This window comes from Tamandua tetradactyla, chromosome 4, assembly GCF_023851605.1.
Source record: "Tamandua tetradactyla isolate mTamTet1 chromosome 4, mTamTet1.pri, whole genome shotgun sequence".
Lineage (NCBI taxonomy): Eukaryota > Metazoa > Chordata > Mammalia > Pilosa > Myrmecophagidae > Tamandua > Tamandua tetradactyla.
The window spans coordinates 9,362,741-9,382,787 of record NC_135330.1 but is presented as its reverse complement, the minus strand read 5'-3'; the positions used below and the strand labels follow the sequence as shown (position 1 = coordinate 9,382,787).

The 20,047-nt window shown below is 39.8% G+C and overlaps 1 protein-coding gene across 2 annotated transcripts in view; it reads right to left on the bottom strand.

Moving 5' to 3' along the window:
- Window positions 1–5,932: 5,932 nt before the first annotated feature.
- The window catches only part of TSACC (TSSK6 activating cochaperone), a 34,122-nt gene continuing 20,007 nt past the window's right edge, over window positions 5,933–20,047 (bottom strand). For both annotated transcript variants that reach the window (XM_077156467.1, XM_077156468.1), the window contains exon 4: window positions 5,933–6,166. In XM_077156467.1, the coding sequence (XP_077012582.1) occupies window positions 5,949–6,166 (218 nt within the window). In that variant the 3' untranslated portion in view covers window positions 5,933–5,948. The remainder of the gene's footprint in view (window positions 6,167–20,047) is intronic.

The following is a 20,047-nucleotide window of genomic DNA, read 5'->3' as shown; positions in this document are numbered from 1 at the left end:
TGAAGTGCTAGTGATCAATGAAAGGTAGGGGTAAGGGGTATGGTATGTAAGAATTTTTTTCTGTTTTCTTTTTATTTCTTTTTCTGAATTGATGCAAATGTTCTAAGAAATGATCATGATGATGAATATACAATTATGTGATTTTAAAAAGTATGTTCAGGCGGGCCGCGGTGGCTCAGCGGGCAAGAGTGCTTGCCTGCCGTGCCGGAGGACCCCGGTTCGATTCCCGGCCCCAGCCCATGTAAAAAACAAACAAACAAACAAAATATAATAAAACAAGAAAATGTTTAAAAATGTTTCCCTTTCTTCCTCCCTTCCTTCCTTCCATCCTTCCTTCCTTCTCTGTCTTTCCTTCCTTAAAAAAAAAAAAAAAAAAAAAAAGTATGTTCATATTGTATGTTGATTGGTTTTACTAATAAAAATTTTTAAAAAATGAGTGAATGCGGGCGGGCCGCGGTGGCTCAGCGGGCAAAGTGCTTGCCTGCCATGCTGGAGGACCTCGGTTCGATTCCCGGCCCCAGCCCATGTAAAAAACAAACAAACAAACAAAATACAATAAAACAAGAAAATGTTTAAAGATGTTTCCCTTTCTTCCTCCCATCCTTCCTTCCTTCTCTCTGTCTTTCCTTCCCTTCCTCCCTCTCTCTTTAAAAAAAAAAAAAAAAAAAAAAAAAAAAAATGAGTGAATGCTATCTTCTTAAGTAACACCCTTTTCTGGAGAGATGCAGTGCGTTTCCAATTGTAAACAGACAGTTGAGTCTTGTTAGGTGAAATATATGTCTGTTATTGTGTTCTATTTGGAAATTAAGCGTATTTCAAGGTAATGTGTATAGCTGCCAAGTTGACAAGGGGCAGACTGTGATGGTTAAGTTCTAGTGTCAATTTGGCCAAATGACTATGCCCGGTTGTCTGGTCAGGCAAGCACTGGCCTGACCATTGCTGCAAGGATCGTTAGTGGCTGGTTAATAAACTGGAAGGCTGGTGTATTTTTATAAACTTCTTTTTTAATTGTGAAAAATAACATATATATACAAGAAAGCAATAAATTTCCAAGTACATTTTAACAGGCAATTATACAATGAATTTTAAAGTTTGGTGTTGGTTACAGTTTCACGATTTTTCATCTTTTCTTCTAACTGTGACAAGACACTGGAGAACATAAGAAATATCAATATATTGATTCAGGAGTCATATTCATTTGTTAAATCCTATATTTTCTATTATATGTTTCCTTCTCTTTTCTTTTTTTGTGAAAAGTAACATACAAAAAAAAGCAATAAATTTCAAAGTACATTGCAACAATTAGGGGCTGTCGATAATATGTGATAGGGGGATGGAACTAGTTGATATTTTGGAGAGGCTGGCCCCTCTGTATTTCAGGACCTGTTTGATCCTGGAACCCATCTGGAGGTTCTTGATCTCTGGAAAGTTACCCTAGTGCATGGAACCTTTGTAGAATCTTATATAATGCCTAGGTATTCTTTAGGATTGGCAGGAATGGTTTGGTTAAGGTTTGGCAAGTTATGGTAGCAGCAATGTCTAACTGAAGATTGCATAAGAGTGACCTCCAGAGTAGCCTCTTGACTTTATTTGAATGCTTTCAACCACTGACACCTTATTTGTTACACTTCTTTCCCCCCTTTTGGTCAGGATGGCATTGTTGATCCCATGGTGCCAGGACCACACTCATGCCTGGGAGTCATCTCTCATGTCACCGGGGAGACTTTCATCCCTGGATGTCATATGTCACATATCGGGGAGGGCAATGGTTTCACTTGCAGAGTTGGGCTTAGAGAGAGGCCACATCTGAGGAACAAAAGAGTTCTCTGGAGGTAACTCTTAGGCATACCTATAGGTAGGCTAAGCTTCTCTGCTACATACACAAACTTCACAAAAGCAAATCTCAAAATTAAGGGCTTGGCCAATGATTTGGGTGTTCCTAATGTTTGACACAGTATTAGGGGTCTCCAATGGTAAAGTTTAATAGTTCCATATTGTTTCTCCTATCCCTCCAGGGACTTTAAGGCTGCTGTATCAAATCTTCAGTCAATTGATTCCATCTGTGACTGATTACATCTGCAATCAACTAAGCCATGTCTTCCACAATGATATAATGTAATCAGTTGAAGGTTTTTAAGGAAGGAGAGAATCTTTCACTGCTTCTTCAGCCAGCGAGCCTCTCCTGTGGCATTCGTCCAAATCTGCCTGCTTCATTGGATCTGCCAGCTTCACAGCCTGCCCTATGGATTTTGGACTCTTCCATTCCCACAGTTGCATGAGACACCTTTATAAATCTCATATTTACTGATCTCTCCTGTTGGTCCTGTTTCTCCGAAAACCCTGATTAACACATTCCTTAAAGATAGGAAGGGGCTTTGTCCTTTCATGTGCTTGGGGCATATGGTATCAGTCCAACTAACTTTTACTAAAAAATGAGTGCTCAGACCTAGCAGGGAAATGTCATCATGAAGAGGATCAGATAAGAGGGAGGCAGACAGAGAGATAACTGAGCCAAATTTTGTCCATGATTCATGAGCTAAAACTATCCCAACACAAACTTCCAGTCAAAGATTTCAGGGAATTTGAGGGAAATAATTAAGGTGACATCTTGCAGTAAGCTAATTACATTTCTATCACTAAAAGAAAGGTGATTTGGCTCTTTTATTCTTCAACATATTTTCATATGACACTACCCCAGCCTTTTCACTCAAAGCTAGGAGGGAGAAAGCAGAGTGTGAGAGTACGTCTTCCTCTACGGAACTTTTAGCATGTGTTGTCTAGAGCCCAGTTCCCTGTTCTTGATCTCTTCATTCCCCAGGTGATCTCCTATGATTTAGATATCATGAATGTACTGAGGTCTACCAAATTTTTATCTCCTGTCCAGGTTTCCCCACTGTACTTGAATCAGGTAACTAACTTCCTGCTAGACATTTCCACTTAAGTATCTAGTAGGCATCTCAAAGCCAACATGATAAAAAACAGCCTCTATCTCCCTGCTCCTATCTTTTCCTTCCCCAGGCTTCTCACACATCACATCTACGCATCACCAAATCCTGAGAGCCATACCTCCAAAATATATTCAGATTCCACACATTTCCCCCCATCTCCACTGCTACCGCCGTGGTCCAAGCCACCATCATCTCTCAGCTGGATACTGAAATAGCCTGCACATAACTATCTATCTATTCCTCCATCTATCCACTAATCCATCTGAATTAAAAAAAAACTTTATTTATAGGAGAGTTTTAGGTTTACAGAAAAATTGCACAGAAAGTACAGAGTTCCCATATACTCATAAACATAGCTCCCCCTGTCATTATCCTGTATAACTATGGTACATTCGTTACAATTATACTGATACAATTATTAGTATTAATGTCCATGGGTTTTGACAAATGCGTAATGTCATGTACTCACCATTACAGTATCATACAGAATAATTTCACTTCCCCCAAAATGCACTGGGCTCCAATTACTCATCCCTTCCCCCCACCCCACCCCCCTACTCGTGGCAACCACAGATCTTTTTACTGTCTCTATAGTTAGGCCTTTTCCACAATGTCATATAGTTGGAATCTATGCAACTACAGTACACAATCTTTTCAGACTAACTTCCTTCACTTAGCAGTATTAAGGTTCCTCTGTGTTTTTTCATGGCTTGACAGCTCACCTCTTTTTGTCGTTGAATAATATTCCAAAGTATGGATGTGCCACAGGTTGTTTAGCCATTAACCTCTGCAAGGGCATCTTGGCTACTTTCATCATTGGCAATTATGAATAAAGCTTATATAAACATTCGTGTGCAGGTTTTTGTGTTAATATGCATTTTCAACTATTTGGGGTAAATACCTAGGAATGCGATTGCTGGATTATATGGTAAACCTATGTTTAGCTTTGTAAGAAACTGCTCTGGAGGTCATTCTTATACAAGCTTTAGTTAGACATTGCTACCTTATCATACCCTGCCAAATCCCAAACAAGACCATTCCTGCCAAACCTAAAGAATACCTAGAGCATTTTATGAGATTCTAGAAGGTTCCATGCACTATGGTGACTTTCCAGAAACCAACAACCTCCAGATGGGTCTGTGGACCAGATAAGTCATGAAATGCAGAGGGGCCAGTCTTTCCGGGACATCAACTCAATGATAATATTCCATATTATTGACAGCCCCTTCTAACATGAAAAAGTTAGAATGGGCATAGCCCAAACACCCCTAAAGAGTGGGAGAAAGATCAAAGGTGATGGTGGAATTATACAGAGGAGGTAGGGTTAACAAATAAGTATGACAGCTGAATCATTATATTGATATTTCTTTTAGTCTCCAGTATCTTAGAGTACCTAGGAGTAAAAACCTAAAATTGTGGCATTATAACCCATACCAAACCCTGAAATCTGTTCTACCACTAATTGTTGCGGTGTGCCTTGAAATTTATTGCTGTTTTGTATATATGTTATTTTCATTAAAAAGAAAAGGCTGATTGTGATGATTAAAAAATGCAGTTTGAAATTTATTGCATTTTTGTATATACATTTATATTTCACAGAAGTTTTTAAAAATTACATTTTGATAAAAAATGATGGGATGATGAGACTAAAACAAACTTCCATACATAACTTACCATTTCTCTTTTATCCAAACAGCTATGTCCAAACTAATTCACAAACATGGGGACCGCTTTCTTCTAAAATTATTTTAATTACTTCTCTTCCTCCATGGGTAATGGTCTATACAACCAGAATTTTTTTTTCCTGAATGCCCAACCCTAGTTCCTCAAGCTTCACTGTCAGCCTCATTCTCACTCTGTCCTTTTTAATGGTACAGAGCAAGCAGTTCTCTCTGAAACATTCTTCAAAGAATTGAAGGCCAACATGAAATTCTCTTCTCCATCACTGCTTTCTCACTTCCTCCTCACCTCTGTACCCAAGGCTAACTCTCTTTTTTCTCCATATTTCATGGGAAAATAAGGGCTAACTTTGTTCGTGAAAAGAGGATCCAGTCTCAAGAGTAATTTGCTAGTAAACCTGTAAGAGAAGGCGATGATTTAATGTGGCTCAAATGGTTAAGCCAACCTCAGTTGTTACCTTCTCAACTACTGAAAAATTATGGCTAGACTTGAATCCTCATTAAAGTTTAATTGACTTCCCAACTTAGAAATTTCAGGATGCTACCTCTTAGTGCTTCAAGCTCAAGATTACACCTTCTCTGCAATATCACTCAAGAGTTAGCCATTCCCTGTCTTCATTTCTAAATCCTTTATCCAGACCATGGTAATTTTATATATGATTTCTCTTCTACTATTTTTACAGGTATTTCAACGTCCATTCTCCCTCCAGCTCAAACTGTCTTGCCTGCAATGTTGACTGTCTCATGTGTGCCTCCAGTACTTCAAAAACAATCAGAACTTCTGAAGGTGCTATAAAAGCAACTCCACGGGGAAGGTTTCTGTTCTCAGCTTTTCCTACATTCTACCTCACCCCTTTATATTCTGGAGGAAAATAAATTGACATCATTCTTCTCCTCTCTGAACTTGTGAAGACTTATTCTCCTACCCCGAGGTCTTCCTGACATAGACCTACATGACTCCATTTGTCCATGCTACCCAACCTCTTCCATTCTTCAAATAGCATCAGAAGTCAAGACTTCGAGATTGTCCCAATTGTACCCTACAAACCTCCAATGGTGTCTCTTGACCCTTATTTCCCCTCAGAGTACCACCAAATTTTGCTGTGAATTATATCTCATCTTTTTTAAAAAGTAAATTCCACCCCAAACTGTCTCTTCTGTAATAGTATCCCAAAGCACCTTGTACAACACTTTGTACTTAATAAGCATTTACTATAAATTTGTGAACAAGCTAACCATATGCAGAACATATGCCCAGATTCCACCAAGGGTTTACTGGGAAAACAGAGGGAAAAGCACACACAATAACTTTTTCCACAATTCATTTATTGAATTGGGGCAGATGATTTAACAATAGATTACGAGATACAGCTGGGAAAGAGGAGTTCTTGCTTTCTTTCAGAGGAGCCAGTTGTGCCATGGATGCTTGTAAATTTTCCAAAATGGCCATCTGTTGCTGGGCAAGCTGGGTCTGAAGCTGGAGATTGGCATACATACATTCTAGGAGTCCTAAGCATTCCTTGGGCTTGCAGTCAACTCCTGAAGGAAGAACAATGGAGGTACAAAAAGGACAAAGTAGAGAATTTGTTCTGAGGTTAGAAGAGCTCTAATAAGATGACCCTTCTCATCTCTCTAGGCACAACCCATCCCAGATACACCTTTGCTCAGCTGTCAACTTCTCAGTGAGGCCTACCAAGCCACCCTATTTGAATTTCAAACCAATCACTGGAACTCATTACCTACCTTCCTTACTTCATTTTCCCCACAGCAGTTATTACATATGGCATATTTTATGACTACTTATTTGTTCTTTGTCTCCCTTCTAGAAAGTCAGCTCCAGAAAGGCAAGGATTTTTGTCTGATTTGTTCACGGTTGCATCCCAAGCACTTGAAGAGTGTGTGGAACATTTAAGTGTCCAACAAATATTTTGTTATGAGTGAATAAAAGGTCTCGGACTGAGGTCTAACCTTTCTCTCAAGAACTCAGGGGACACCTGACATGGTGTCACACAGCAGTAACCTGAAATTCTTCCTGTTGTCTAACTTCAACTACTCTCGCTGCATCATCAGCTAATTTTTTAATATATATATATATATTTTTTGACAGGGCTAACATTGTTTTTATTTTAAAACAGTTTTATTCACACACCATACAATTCATCCAGAGTTCAATCAATAGCTCTCAGTGTAATCAGAGTTGTGCTTTTGTCACCAAAATCAATTTTAGAACATTTTCATTACTCTGAAAAGAAAAACCCCATACCCCTTATCCCCACCCCCATTACTGACATTGGTCTGGTACTCTGATAGATTTGATTGAATATTACAATACTGCTGTTAACTATAGTCCACGGTTTGCATTAGGTGTATTTCTCCCATATACTGTCCTAGTATGAATACCTTGTAATAGTAACACACATTTGTTCTAGCTTATGGAAGAGTATTCTTATATTTGTACCATTAACTATATTATATGTGCCAGGTTTCATCCTCTAGCTTTCCTTCAGTGACAAACATTACCCTAAACTTCCCCTTTCAACCTCACTCACACACGATTCAGTGCTGTTAATTACACTCATGAAAATATGCTACAACCATCTCTATTCATTCCCAGACATTTACAATCAAACTTGCTCTGGTCTGCTAGCTCCTGGAATGCAATATACCAGGAACAGAATGGCTTTTTAGAAAGGGGAATTGGATAAGTTCCTAGTTTACAGTTCTAAGGCCGAGAAAATGTCCCAATTAAAGCAAGTCTATAGAAATGTCCAATATAAGGCATCCAGGGAAAGATACCTTGATTCAAGAATGCCAATGAAGTTCAGCACTTCTCTCTCAAATTAGAAGGCACATGGTAAACACATTCAGGATTTCTCTCTCATCTGGAAAAGCACATGGTGAATACAACATCATCTGCTAGCTTTCTCTCCTGGCTTCCTGTTTCATGAAGCTCCCCGGGAGGCGTTTTCCTTCTGCATCTCCAAAGGTCACTGGCTGTGGACTCTCTGCTTCTCATGGCTATGTCATTCTGCTCTGCTCTCTCTGAATCTCACTTTCTCCAAAATGTTTCCTCTTTTATAGGATTCCAGTAAACTAATTAAGACCCACCTGAATGGGTGGAGACATGTCCCCACCTAATCCAGCTTAACAACCACTCTTGACTGAGTCACATCTCCAGGGAGATGATCTAACTGCAGTTTCAGACATACAGTACTAAATAGGGATTAGAAGAAACGGCTGCCTTTACAAAATGGAATTAGGATTAAAACATGACTTTTCTAGGGTATATATATCCTTTCAAACCGATACAAACCTTATTAAAAATTCTGCACAAATTAAGCCTGCACTTCCCGTTCTCTACCCTCACTCTATTTTTTGGTAACCTATATTCTAGATACTGGCTCCATGAGTTTGCTCATTATTTTTAGTTCATATTAGTGAGACCAACCAATATCTGTCCTTTTGTGTCTGGCTTATTTCACTCAACACAATGTCTTCACGGTTCACCCATGTTGTCACATCCTTCAGGACTTCATTCCTTCTTGCTGTAGAATAACATCCCATCGTATGCATATATTACACTTAGTTTATCCATTCATTGGTTGATGGACACTTGGGTTGTTTCCATCTTTGGGCAAATGTGAATAATGCTGCAATAAACATCAGTATGTAAACGCCTGTTCATGTCCCTACTTTCAGTTTTTCTGAGTATATCCCTAGCAGCAGGATTGCCGGATCAGATGGCAGGTCTACACTTAGCTTCCTGTGGCCCCCAAACTGTCTTTCGCAGCAGCTCTACACACCAGCAGTGAATAAGTGTTCCTATTTTTACAATTACACAGTCACACGACAAAAGTTATAGAGTTATACAATCATTATCAAAGAACAAGGCTACTGGATTACAGTTCAACAATTTCAGGTATTTCCTTCTGGCTATTCTAATACACCAGAAACTAAAAAGAAATATCTATATAATGAGTCAGTGGTCACAATCATTTGTTAGAACCTAATTTCTCAGTTACACCTCCTCCCTCTCATTTGATCATTCTCTCAAACTACAGGGATATCTGGGAAATGACTATTCCAACTTCTTCACGCTGGAAAGGGGTGCTGACCTTTTGGGGTAGAGGAACCTGGTGTTCTTGGAAGGACTGTTACCTCTGGGTTTCAGGGCTCATCTAGCATAGGAACAATATGGAGGCCTTAAGTTTCTGAAAAAATAAACTTACTAAGAAAAATCTGTATAGCATCTTAGACAGAGCTCAGGGCATTCTCTAGACTTTTCAGAAATATTGTTGGTGGGGGCTTGGCATACTGTGGTAATTTGCAATATCTGGCTTTGCTGGTTTGAAAGGATGTATGTCCCCTAGAAAAGCCATGTTTTAATCTAAATTCCATTTCATAAAGGCAGAATAATCCCTATTCAATACTGTATGTTTGAAACTGTAATCAGATCATCTCCCTGGAGATGTGGTTTAATCAAGAGTAGTTGTTAAGCTGGATTAGTTGACGACATGTCTCCACCCATTTGGGTAGGTCTTGAGAAGTTTCTGGAGTCCTATAAAAGAGGAAACATTTTGGAGAATGAAGAAGATTCAAAGACAGCAGGGAATGCTGCAGCACCACAAAGCAGAGAGTCCATAAGCCAGTGACCTTTGGAGAAGAAGAAGGAAAACGCCTCCCGGGGAGCTTCATGAAATAAGAAGCCAGGAGAGAAAGCTAGCAGATGATGTTGTATTCACCATGTGCTGCCTACCACGAGATCTCGAAGACGCTTCCCTACATGCTCTTCTAGGAGTTTCATGGTCCTGGTTCTTATATTTAGGTCTCTGAGCAGCTTTGAGACAATTTCTGTACAGGGTGTGAGATAGGGGTCCTCTTTCATTCTTTAGGATGTGGCTATCCAGTTCTCCCAAACCCATTTGTTGAAGAGACTGTTTTGCCTCAGTTGAGCGGACCCGACAGCCTTGTCAGAAATCAAGTGGCTGACTTTGTAACTGTGAAAACCTTGTATTTGATGCTCCTTTTATCCAGGGTATGGACAGATAAGTAAAAAATATGGATAAGAAATAAATAAGTAATAGGGGGAACAAAGGTTAAAATAAATTGGGTTGATGGAAATACTAGTAGTCAATGAGAGGGAGGGGTAAGGGGTCTGGAACGTGAGTTTTTTTCTTTCTTTTTTTTCTGGAGTGATATAAATGTTCAAAAAATGATCATGGTGATGAATACATAACTATGTGATGATATTGTGAGCCACTGATCGTATACTATGAATGGAATGTTTGTATGTTTACGTGTTGTTTTATCAATAAAAATATTTTAAAAGATGAAGTGGCCATCTCTCTCTAAGCCAATTCGGTTGATGAACTCATTCCCCATCCCACCCCCCACATATGTGGGACATGACTCCTGGGGTATAAATCTCCCAAGCAACATGGGATAGGACTCATGGGATGAATGGGGACCTAGCATCATGGGATTGAGAAAGGCTTCTTGACCAAAAGGGGGAAGAGAGAAATGAGACAAAATTAAGTTTCAGTGGCTGAGAGATTCCAAACAGAGTCAAGAGGTTATTTGGAGGTTATTTTTATGCATTATATAGATATCCCTCTTTACAGTGTATTGGTGTGGCTAGAGGGAAGTATCTGAAATTGCTGAACTGTGTTCCAGTAGCCTTGATTCTTGAAGACGATTGTATAACTATATAGCTTTTACAGTATGACTGTGTGATTGTGAAAACCTTGTGCATGATGCTCCTTTTATCTAGGGTATGGACAGATGAGTAAAAAAATAAGGATAAAAATAAATAAATAATAGGGGGGAATTAAAGGTAAAAAACTGGGTAGATTGAAATACTAGTGGTCAATGAAAGGGAGGGGTAAGGAGTATGGGATGTATGAGTTTTTTCTTTTTTCTTTTTATTTCTTTTTCTGGAGTGATGCAAATGTTCTAAAAATGATCACGGTGATGAATACACAACTATGTGATGATGTGAGCCACTCACTGTATACTATGGATGGACTGTATGTGTGTGAAAATTTCTCAAAAAAAATATTTTAGAAACGTATTGGTATGGTGCGGTAGTTAGATTCAGTTGTCAACTTGGCCAGGTGAACGTACCTAGTTTTGTTGCTACGGACATGAGCCAACGGTATGTGAACCTCATCTGTTGCTGATTTACATCTGCAGTCGGCTAGGAGGCGTGCCTCCTGCAATGAAGGACATTTGACTTAATTGGCTGATGCTTAAATGAGAGACCACAACGTAGCACAGCCTAAGCAGCTCAGCATTCCTCATCTCAGTACTTACAGCTCAGCCCAGGCCTTTGGAGATGCAGAAAGAAGTCACCCCAGGGAAAGCTGTTGAAACCCAGGGGCCTGGAGAGAAGGCCGGCAGAGACCATCCTGTGCCTTCCCACGTAAGAAAGAACCTCAGTGGAACGTTAGCTGCCTTTCCTCTGAAGAACTAACAAAATAAATCCCCTTTTATTAAAAGCCAATCTGTTGCTCTTTCTCCGCCGGCGCTCCCGCTGCCATCTAGCCCTCCTCTTCCCCCTTCTCCGCCGGCACTCCCGCCACCATCTAGCCCTCCTCTTCCCCTTTCTCCACCGGCGGCGCTCCCGCCACCATCCAGCCCTCCTCTTCCTCTTTCTCCGCCAGCGCTCCCGCCGCCATCTAGCCCTCCTCTTCCCTCTTCTCCGCCGGCGCTCCCACCGCCATCTAGCCCTCCTCTTCCTCTTTCTCCGCCGGCGGCGCTCCTGCCGCCATCCAGCCCTCCTCTTCCTCTTTCTCCGCCAGCGCTCCTGCCACCATCTAGCCCTCCTCTTCCTCTTTCTCTGCTGGCGGCGCTCCCGTCGCTATCTTGCCCTTCTCATTCCCCTTCTGCTCCGGCGGCGCTCCATCCGCCATCTTATCCTTCTCTTTCCCCTTCTGCTCCGGCGGCTCTCCAACCACCACCGTGCCCTCTTCTGCCTTCACCGGCTCCTCCGCCACCGTCCTCAACAGCCTTGCCACCCTCACCTTTCCTCCTCCAGAACAGCTACTAGGGGAGTAGAAACGATACAGAACAGCTCCCAGAGCCACGACAGAGATAAAAAAGACAGCGTGCCCCATCCTGGAACGGCTGACTGTCTGGGAGAACCAGCTCTGGTGAGATCACCGAGGGGCGCGGGCTTTCCCGGGCAGGGCGGCAAGCGGCTGGAGTCCCTCCCTTCCTCCTTCCCAGGCCAGCTGGCAGAATTGGGCAGGCGGTCCCCTCAAGCCGCGGCGGCTGGCGCCCCCACCACGCGAGGCCCCCCGGACCAACTGAGAGAACTGGATTGGAAATCCCCAGACCGTGGAGAACGGTGACCGGGGGGGGTCCCTTCGAAACACGTGACTCCCCAGTCCGGCTGGGAACGGTGCACTCTCCTGGGCTGCGGCGGCTGGCGCCCTCCCGCCACGCTTGGCGCCCCGGGCCGACTAGGAAATTCGGATGGGCGTTCTCCCGGGCTGCGGCGGCCAGTGACACTCCCCGCGTTCGGACCCCTGGGCCGGATGGCACTCTTCCAAGCCGCTTCGGCTGGCGAACCTCCCCCACGGCGAGAGTTTTCCAAAGTTAAAGGACCCACAGCACCTTTTACTGGTGGGACCCGCAGACAAACGTGTGCCACGAGCGCCACCTACTGGGCAGGACAAGAAAAACAGAACCCAGAGATTTCACAGAAAAATCTTTCAACCTGTTGGGTCCAACACCCAGGGAAATCTGACTAAATGCCCAGACGCCAGCAGAAGATAACGGATCACGCTCAGAAAATTGAAAATATGGCCCAGTCAAAGGAACAAACCAATAGTTCAAATGAGATACAGGAGCTGAGACAACTAATGCTGAATATACGAACAGAAATGGAAAACCTCTTCAAAAACGAAATTGATAAATTGAGGGAGGACATGAAGAAGACATGGGCTGAACAAAAAGAAGAAAAAGAAAAACTGAAAAAACAAATCACAGAGCTTATGGAAGTGAAGGATAAAGTAGAAAAGATGGAAAAAACAATGGATACCTACAACGATAGATTTAAAGAGACAGAAGATAGAATTAGTGGTTTGGAGGATGGAACATCTGAATTCCAAAAAGAAACAGAAACTATCGGGAAAAGAATGGAAAAATTTGAACAGGGTATCAGGGAACTCAAGGACAATATGAACCGCACAAATATACATGTTGTGGGTGTCCCAGAAGGAGAAGAGAAGGGAAAAGGAGGAGAAAAACTAATGGAAGAAATTATCACTGAAAATTTCCCAACTCTTATGAAAGACCTAAAATTACAGATCCAAGAAATGCAGTGCACCCCAAAGAGATCAGACCCAAACAGGCGTTCTCCAAGACACTTACTAGTTAGAATGTCAGAGGTCAAAGAGAAAGAGAGGATCTTGAAAGCAGCAAGAGAAAAACAATCCATCACATACAAGGGAAACCCAATAAGACTATGTGTAGATTTCTCAGCAGAAACCATGGAAGCTAGAAGACAGTGGGATGATATATTTAAATTACTAAAAGAGAAAAACTGCCTACCAAGACTCCTATATCCAGCAAAATTGTCCTTCAAAAATGAGGGAGAAATTAAAACATTCTCAGACAAAAAGTCACTGAGAGAATTTGTGACCAAGAGACCAGCTCTGCAAGAAATACTAAAGGAAGCACTAGAGTCAGATATGAAAAGACAGAAGAGAGAGGTATGGAGAAGAGTGTAGAAAGAAGGAAAGTCAGATATGATATATATAATACAAAAGGCAAAATGGTAGAGGAAAATATTATCCAAACAGTAATGACACTAAATGTTAATGGACTGAATTCCCCAATCAAAAGACATAGACTGGCAGAATGGATTAAAAAACAGGATCCTTCTATATGCTGTCTACAGGAAACACATCTTAGACCCAAAGATAAACATAGGTTGAAAGTGAAAGGTTGGGAAAAGATATTTCATGCAAATAACAACCAGAAAAGAGCAGGAGTGGCTATACTAATATCCAACAAATTAGACTTCAAATGTAAAACAGTTAAAAGAGACAAAGAAGGACACTATCTACTAATAAAAGGAACAATTCAATAAGAAGACATAACAATCATAAATATTTACGCACTGAACCAGAATGCCCCAAAAATACGTGAGGAATACCCTGCAAACACTGAAAAGGGAAATAGACACATATACCATAATAGTTGGAGACTTCAATTCACCACTCTCATCAATGGACAGAACATCTACACAGAGGATCAATAAAGAAATAGAGAATCTGAATATTACTATAAATGAGCTAGACTTAACAGACATTTATAGGACATTACATCCCACAGCAGCAGGATACACCTTTTTCTCAAGTGCTCATGGATCATTCTCAAAGATAGACCATATGCTGGGTCACAAAGCAAGTCTTAACAAATTTAAAAAGATTGAAATCATACACAACACTTTCTCGGATCATAAAGGAATGAAGTTGGAAATCAATAATAGGCAGAGTGCCAGAAAATTCACAAATACATGGAGGCTCAACAACACACTCTTAAACAACAAGTGGGTCAAAGAAGAAATTGCAAGAGAAATTAGTAAATACCTCGAGGCGAATGAAAATGAAAACACAACATATCAAAACTTATGGGACGCAGCAAAGGCAGTGCTAAGAGGGAAATTTATTGCCCTAAAGGCCTATATCAGAAAAGAAGAAAAGGCAAAAATGCAGGAATTAACTGTCCACTTGGAAGAACTGGAGAAAGAACAGCAAACTAATCCCAAAGCAAGCAAAAGGAAAGAAATAACAAAGATTAGAGCAGAAATAAATGAAATTGAAAACATGAAAACAATAGAGAAAATCAATAAGACCAGAAGTTGGTTCTATGAGAAAATCAATAAGATTGATGGGCCCTTAGCAAGACTGACAAAAAGAAGAAGAGAGAGGATGCAAATAAATAAGATCAGAAATGGAAGAGGAGACATAACTACTGACCTCACAGAAATAAAGGAGGCAATAACAGGATACTATGAACAACTTTATGCTAATAAATACAACAATTTAGATGAAATGGATGGGTTCCTGGAAAGACATGAACAACCAACTTTGACTCAAGAAGAAATAGATGACCTCAACAAACCAATCACAGGTAAAGAAATTGAATTCGTCATTCAAAAGCTTCCTAAAAAGAAAAGTTCAGGACCAGATGGCTTCACATGTGAATTCTATCAAACATTCCAGAAAGAATTAGTACCAACTCTCCTCAAACTCTTCAAAAAAATCGAAGTGGAGGGAAAACTACCTAATTCATTCTATGAAGCCAACATGACCCTCATACCAAAATCAGGCAAAGATATTACAAAAAAAGAAAACTACAGACCAATCTCTCTAATGAATATAGATGCAAAAATCCTCAATAAAATTCTAGCAAATCGTATCCAACAACACATTAAAAGAATTATACATCATGACCAAGTAGGATTCACCCCAGGTATGCAAGGATGGTTCAACATAAGAAAATCAATTAATGTAATACACCATATCAACAAATCAAAGCAGAAAAATCACATGATCATCTCAATTGAGGCAGAGAAGGCATTTGACAAGATTCAACATCCTTTCCTGTTGAAAACACTTCAAAAGATAGGAATACAAGGGAACTTCCTTAAAATGATAGAGGGAATATATGAAAAACCCACAGCTAATATCATCCTCAATGGGGAAAAATTGAAAACTTTCCCCCTAAGATCAGGAACAAGACAAGGATGTCCACTATCACCACTATTATTCAACATTGTGTTGGAGGTTCTAGCCAGAGCAATTGGACAAGAAAAAGAAATACAAGGCATCAAAATTGGAAAGGAAGAAGTAAAACTATCACTGTTTGCAGATGATATGATACTATACGTCGAAAACCCGGAAAAATCCACAACAAAACTACTAGAGCTAATAAAGGAGTACAGCAAAGTAGCAGGTTACAAGAGCAACATTCAAAAATCTGTAGCATTTCTATACACTAGTAATGAACAAGCTGAGGGGGAAATCAAGAAACGAATCCCATTTACAATTGCAACTAAAAGAATAAAATACCTAGGAATAAATTTAACTAAAGAGACAAAAAACCTATACAAAGAAAACTACAAAAAACTGTTAAAAGAAATCACAGAAGACCTAAATAGATGGAAGGGCATACCGTGTTCATGGATTGGAAGACTAAATATAGTTAAGATGTCAATCCTACCTAAATTGATTTACAGATTCAATGCAATACCAATCAAATTCCCAACAACTTATTTTTCAGAAATAGAAAAACCAATAAGCAAATTTATCTGGAAGGGCAGGGTGCCCCGAATTGCTTAAAACATCTTGAGGAAAAAAAACGAAGCTGGAGGTCTCGCGCTGCCTGACTTTAAGACATATTATGAAGCCACAGTGGTCAAAACAGCATGGTATTGGCATAAAGATAGATATATCAACCAATGGAATCGAATAGAGTGCTCAGATATAGACCCTCTCATCTATGGACATTTGATCTTTGATAAGGCAGTCAAGCCAACTCACCTGGGACAGAACAGTCTCTTCAATAAATGGTGCCTAGAGAACTGGATATCCATATGCAAAAGAATGAAAGAAGTCCCATATCTCACACTCTATATAAAAGTTAACTCAAAATGGATCAAAGATCTAAACATTAGGTCTAAGACCATAAAACAGTCAGAGGAAAATGTAGGGAGATATCTTATGAAACTTACAATTGGAGGCAGTTTTATGGACCTTAAACCTAAAGCAAGAGCACTGAAGAAGGAAATAAATAAATAAATGGGAGCTCCTCAAAATTAAACACTTTTGTGCATCAAAGAACTTCATCAAGAAAGTAGAAAGACAGCCTACACAATGGGAGACAATATTTGGAAATGACATATCAGATAAAGGTCTAGTATCCAGAATTTACAAAGAGATTGTTCAACTCAACAACAAAAAGACAGCCAACCCAATTACAAAATGGGAAAAAGACTTGAACAGACACCTACCAGAAGAGGAAATACAAATGGCCAAAAGGCACATGAAGAGATGCTCAATGTCCCTGGCCATTAGAGAAATGCAAATCAAAACCACAATGAGATATCATCTCACACCCACCAGAATGGCCATTATCAACAAAACAGAAAATGACAAGTGCTGGAGAGGATGCGGAGAAAGCGGCACACTTATCCACTGTTGGTGGGAATGTCAAATGGTGCAACCACTGTGGAAGGCAGTTTGGCGGTTCCTCAAAAAGCTGAATATAGAATTGCCATATGACCCAGCAATACCATTGCTGGGTATCTACTCAAAGGACTTAAGGGCAAAGACACAAACGGACATTTGCACACCAATGTTTATAGCAGCGTTATTTACAATTGCAAAGAGATGGAAACAGCCAAAATGTCCATCAACAGAAGAGTGGCTAAACAAACTGTGGTATATACATACGATGGAATATTATGCAGCTTTAAGACAGAATAAACTTATGAAGCATGTTATAACATGGATGGACCTAGAGAACATTATGCTGAGTGAGTCTAGCCAAAAACTAAAGGACAAATACTGTATGGTCCCACTGATGTGAACCGACATTCGAGAATAAACTTGGAATATGTCATTGGTAACAGAGTCCAGCAGGAGTTAGAAACAGGGTAAGATAATGGGTAATTGGAGCTGAAGGGATACAGACTGTGCAACAGGACTAGATACAAAAACTCAACAATGGACAGCACAATAATACCTAATTGTAAAGTAATCATGTTAAAACACTGAATGAAGCTGTATCTGAGCTATAGGTTTTTTTTTTTTTTACTATTGTTATTACTTTTATTTCTTTTCTCTATATTAACATTCTATATCTTTTTCTGTTGTGTTGCTAGTTCTTCCAAACCGATGCAAATGTACTAAGAAACGATGATCATGCATCTATGTGATGATGTTAAGAATTACTGATTGCATATGTAGAATGGTATGATTTCTAAATGTTGGGTTAATTTCTTTTTTTCCGTTAATTAATAAAAAAAAAAAAGCCAATCTGTTTCTGGTGTGTTGCATTCCAGCAGTTAGCAAACTAGAACATATGGAGACCCAGATTTGATTCCCTGTGCCTGCCCATACAAACAAACAAACAAACAATAAAAAAGTATTGGTAGAATCTCTTGAGTGACCAAAATTAAAAACATGGAATCATTAAACTTTCCCACCTGGGAAACCCCAGGTACCCTTTCAAGAGTCTATTTAGGAGGCTACTCTTATGCAAGCTTCAGATAGATATTGCCAATTGCCATGGCTTACCAAAGCCCAACCAACATCACCCCTATTAACTCTTAAGAATACCTAGGGCTCTAACTGAGACTCTATAAAAGTTTCATGCACAAAGTTTACTTTCCTGGAACCTATAACTTTCAGAGGATTCCTAGGCCCAATAAATCCTGAAACCCTTAGGAATCAGCCTCTCCAAGATTATCAGTTAATCACATCCCCCTATCCTTTATTGTTGACAAAACTTCACAATATAAAATAGTCAAAATGGGCATTGCCCAAAGATCCCTACAGACTGGGAGAAGGATCAAGGGAGAAGGAGGACTTACAACAGAGAAAACAGGATTCAACAAATGAGTATGACTGCTGAAATCATTATACTGATATTTCTTTCTGCCTCAAGTGTTTTGGAGCAGCTAGAAGGAAAAACCTGAAATAGTGGAATGGTAACCCATAACAAACTCTGAAATCTGTTTTGTAACTATTTGTTGAAGTATACTTTGAAAATTATTGCTTTTTGTTTCTTTTCTTTGTATATATGTTATATTTCACATACATAAAAGGTTTAAAATGAAAAAAAAAAAAATCAATGGTCAATTTGGCAGGTGAACTCACTGCCTTCCCATCTACATGGTACATGACTCCCAAGGGTATAAGTCTCCCTGGGAACGTGAGACATGACTTCCAGGGATAAGCCTGGCCCTGGTACCCTGGGATTGACAATGCCTACCTGACCAAAAGAGGGAAAAGAAATGTAACCAGTTAAGGTATCAGTGGCTAAGAGATTTCAAATAGAGTCGAGAAACTATTCTGGAGGTTACTGTTAGGCAAGCTTTAGCTAGATATTGCTAATTGTTATGGTATGGCAAACCCTAACCAACAGTATTCCTGTAACCCCTAAAGAATACCCGGAGCTCTATCTGGGACTCTATAAAAGAAAAAGTTTCACTCACTAAGTTTATTTTTCAGAAACCTAAAACTTTCAGGTGGTTCCTAGTCCACACAAGTCCTGAAACACAGAGTTACCAGTATCTCCAACAGTATCAACCAGTTGCACCCCCCTACTCCATAATGTCAAAACCCCTTTAACCTAAAGAAGTTAGAATGGTCATTGCCCAAATATTCCTAAAGATTGGGAGAAGGATCAAAAAAGGAGAAGGAGGAGTTGTAACAGTGAGAGAGGATTTAACAATTGAGTATGACTGCTGAATCATATTGATATTTCTTTTTTAGTCTCCAGTATCTTAGAGCAGCTAGAAGGAAATACCTGAAATGGGTTACAGTGGCGCTCCATACTATACATTGAAATTTGTTCTATAACTATTTGTTATAATATACTTTGAAAAGATATTTCATGCAAACAACAATCAGAAAAGAGCAGGAGTAGCTATACTAATATCCAACAAGTCAGACTTAAAATGTAAAACAATTAAAAGAGACAAAGGAGGACACTATGTATTGCTAAAAGGAACAATTCAACAAGAAGACATAAAATCATAAATATTTATGCACCGAGCCAGAGTGCTCCAAAATACATGAGGCAAACACTGAAAAGAGAAATAGACACATCTACCATAATAGTTGGAGACTTAATTCTCTGCTCTCATCAATGGACAGAACATCTAGACAGAGGATCAACAAAGAAGCAGAGGGGCAGGCCACGGTGGCTCAGCAGGCAAGAATGCTCACCTGCCATGCCAGAGGACCTGGGTTCAATTCCCAGTGCCTGCCCATGTTAAAAAAAAAAAAAAAAAAAAAAAAAAGCAAAGAATTTGAATAATACAATAAACGAACTAGACTTAACAGACATTTATAGAACATTACATCCTACAACAGCAGGATACACCTTTTTCTCAAGTACTCATGGATCATTCTCAAGGATAGACCATATGCTGGGTCACAAAGGAAGTCTCAATGAATTTAAAAACATTGAAATCATACAAAACACTTTCTCAGATCATAAAGGAATGAAGTGGGAAATCAATAACAGGCAGAGTGCCAGAAAATTCACAAATATATGGAGGCTCAACAACATACTCTTACACAACCAGTGGGTCAAGGAAGAAATTACAAGAGAAATCAGTAAATATCTCGAGACAAATGAAAATGAAAACACAACATATCAAAATTAATGGGATGC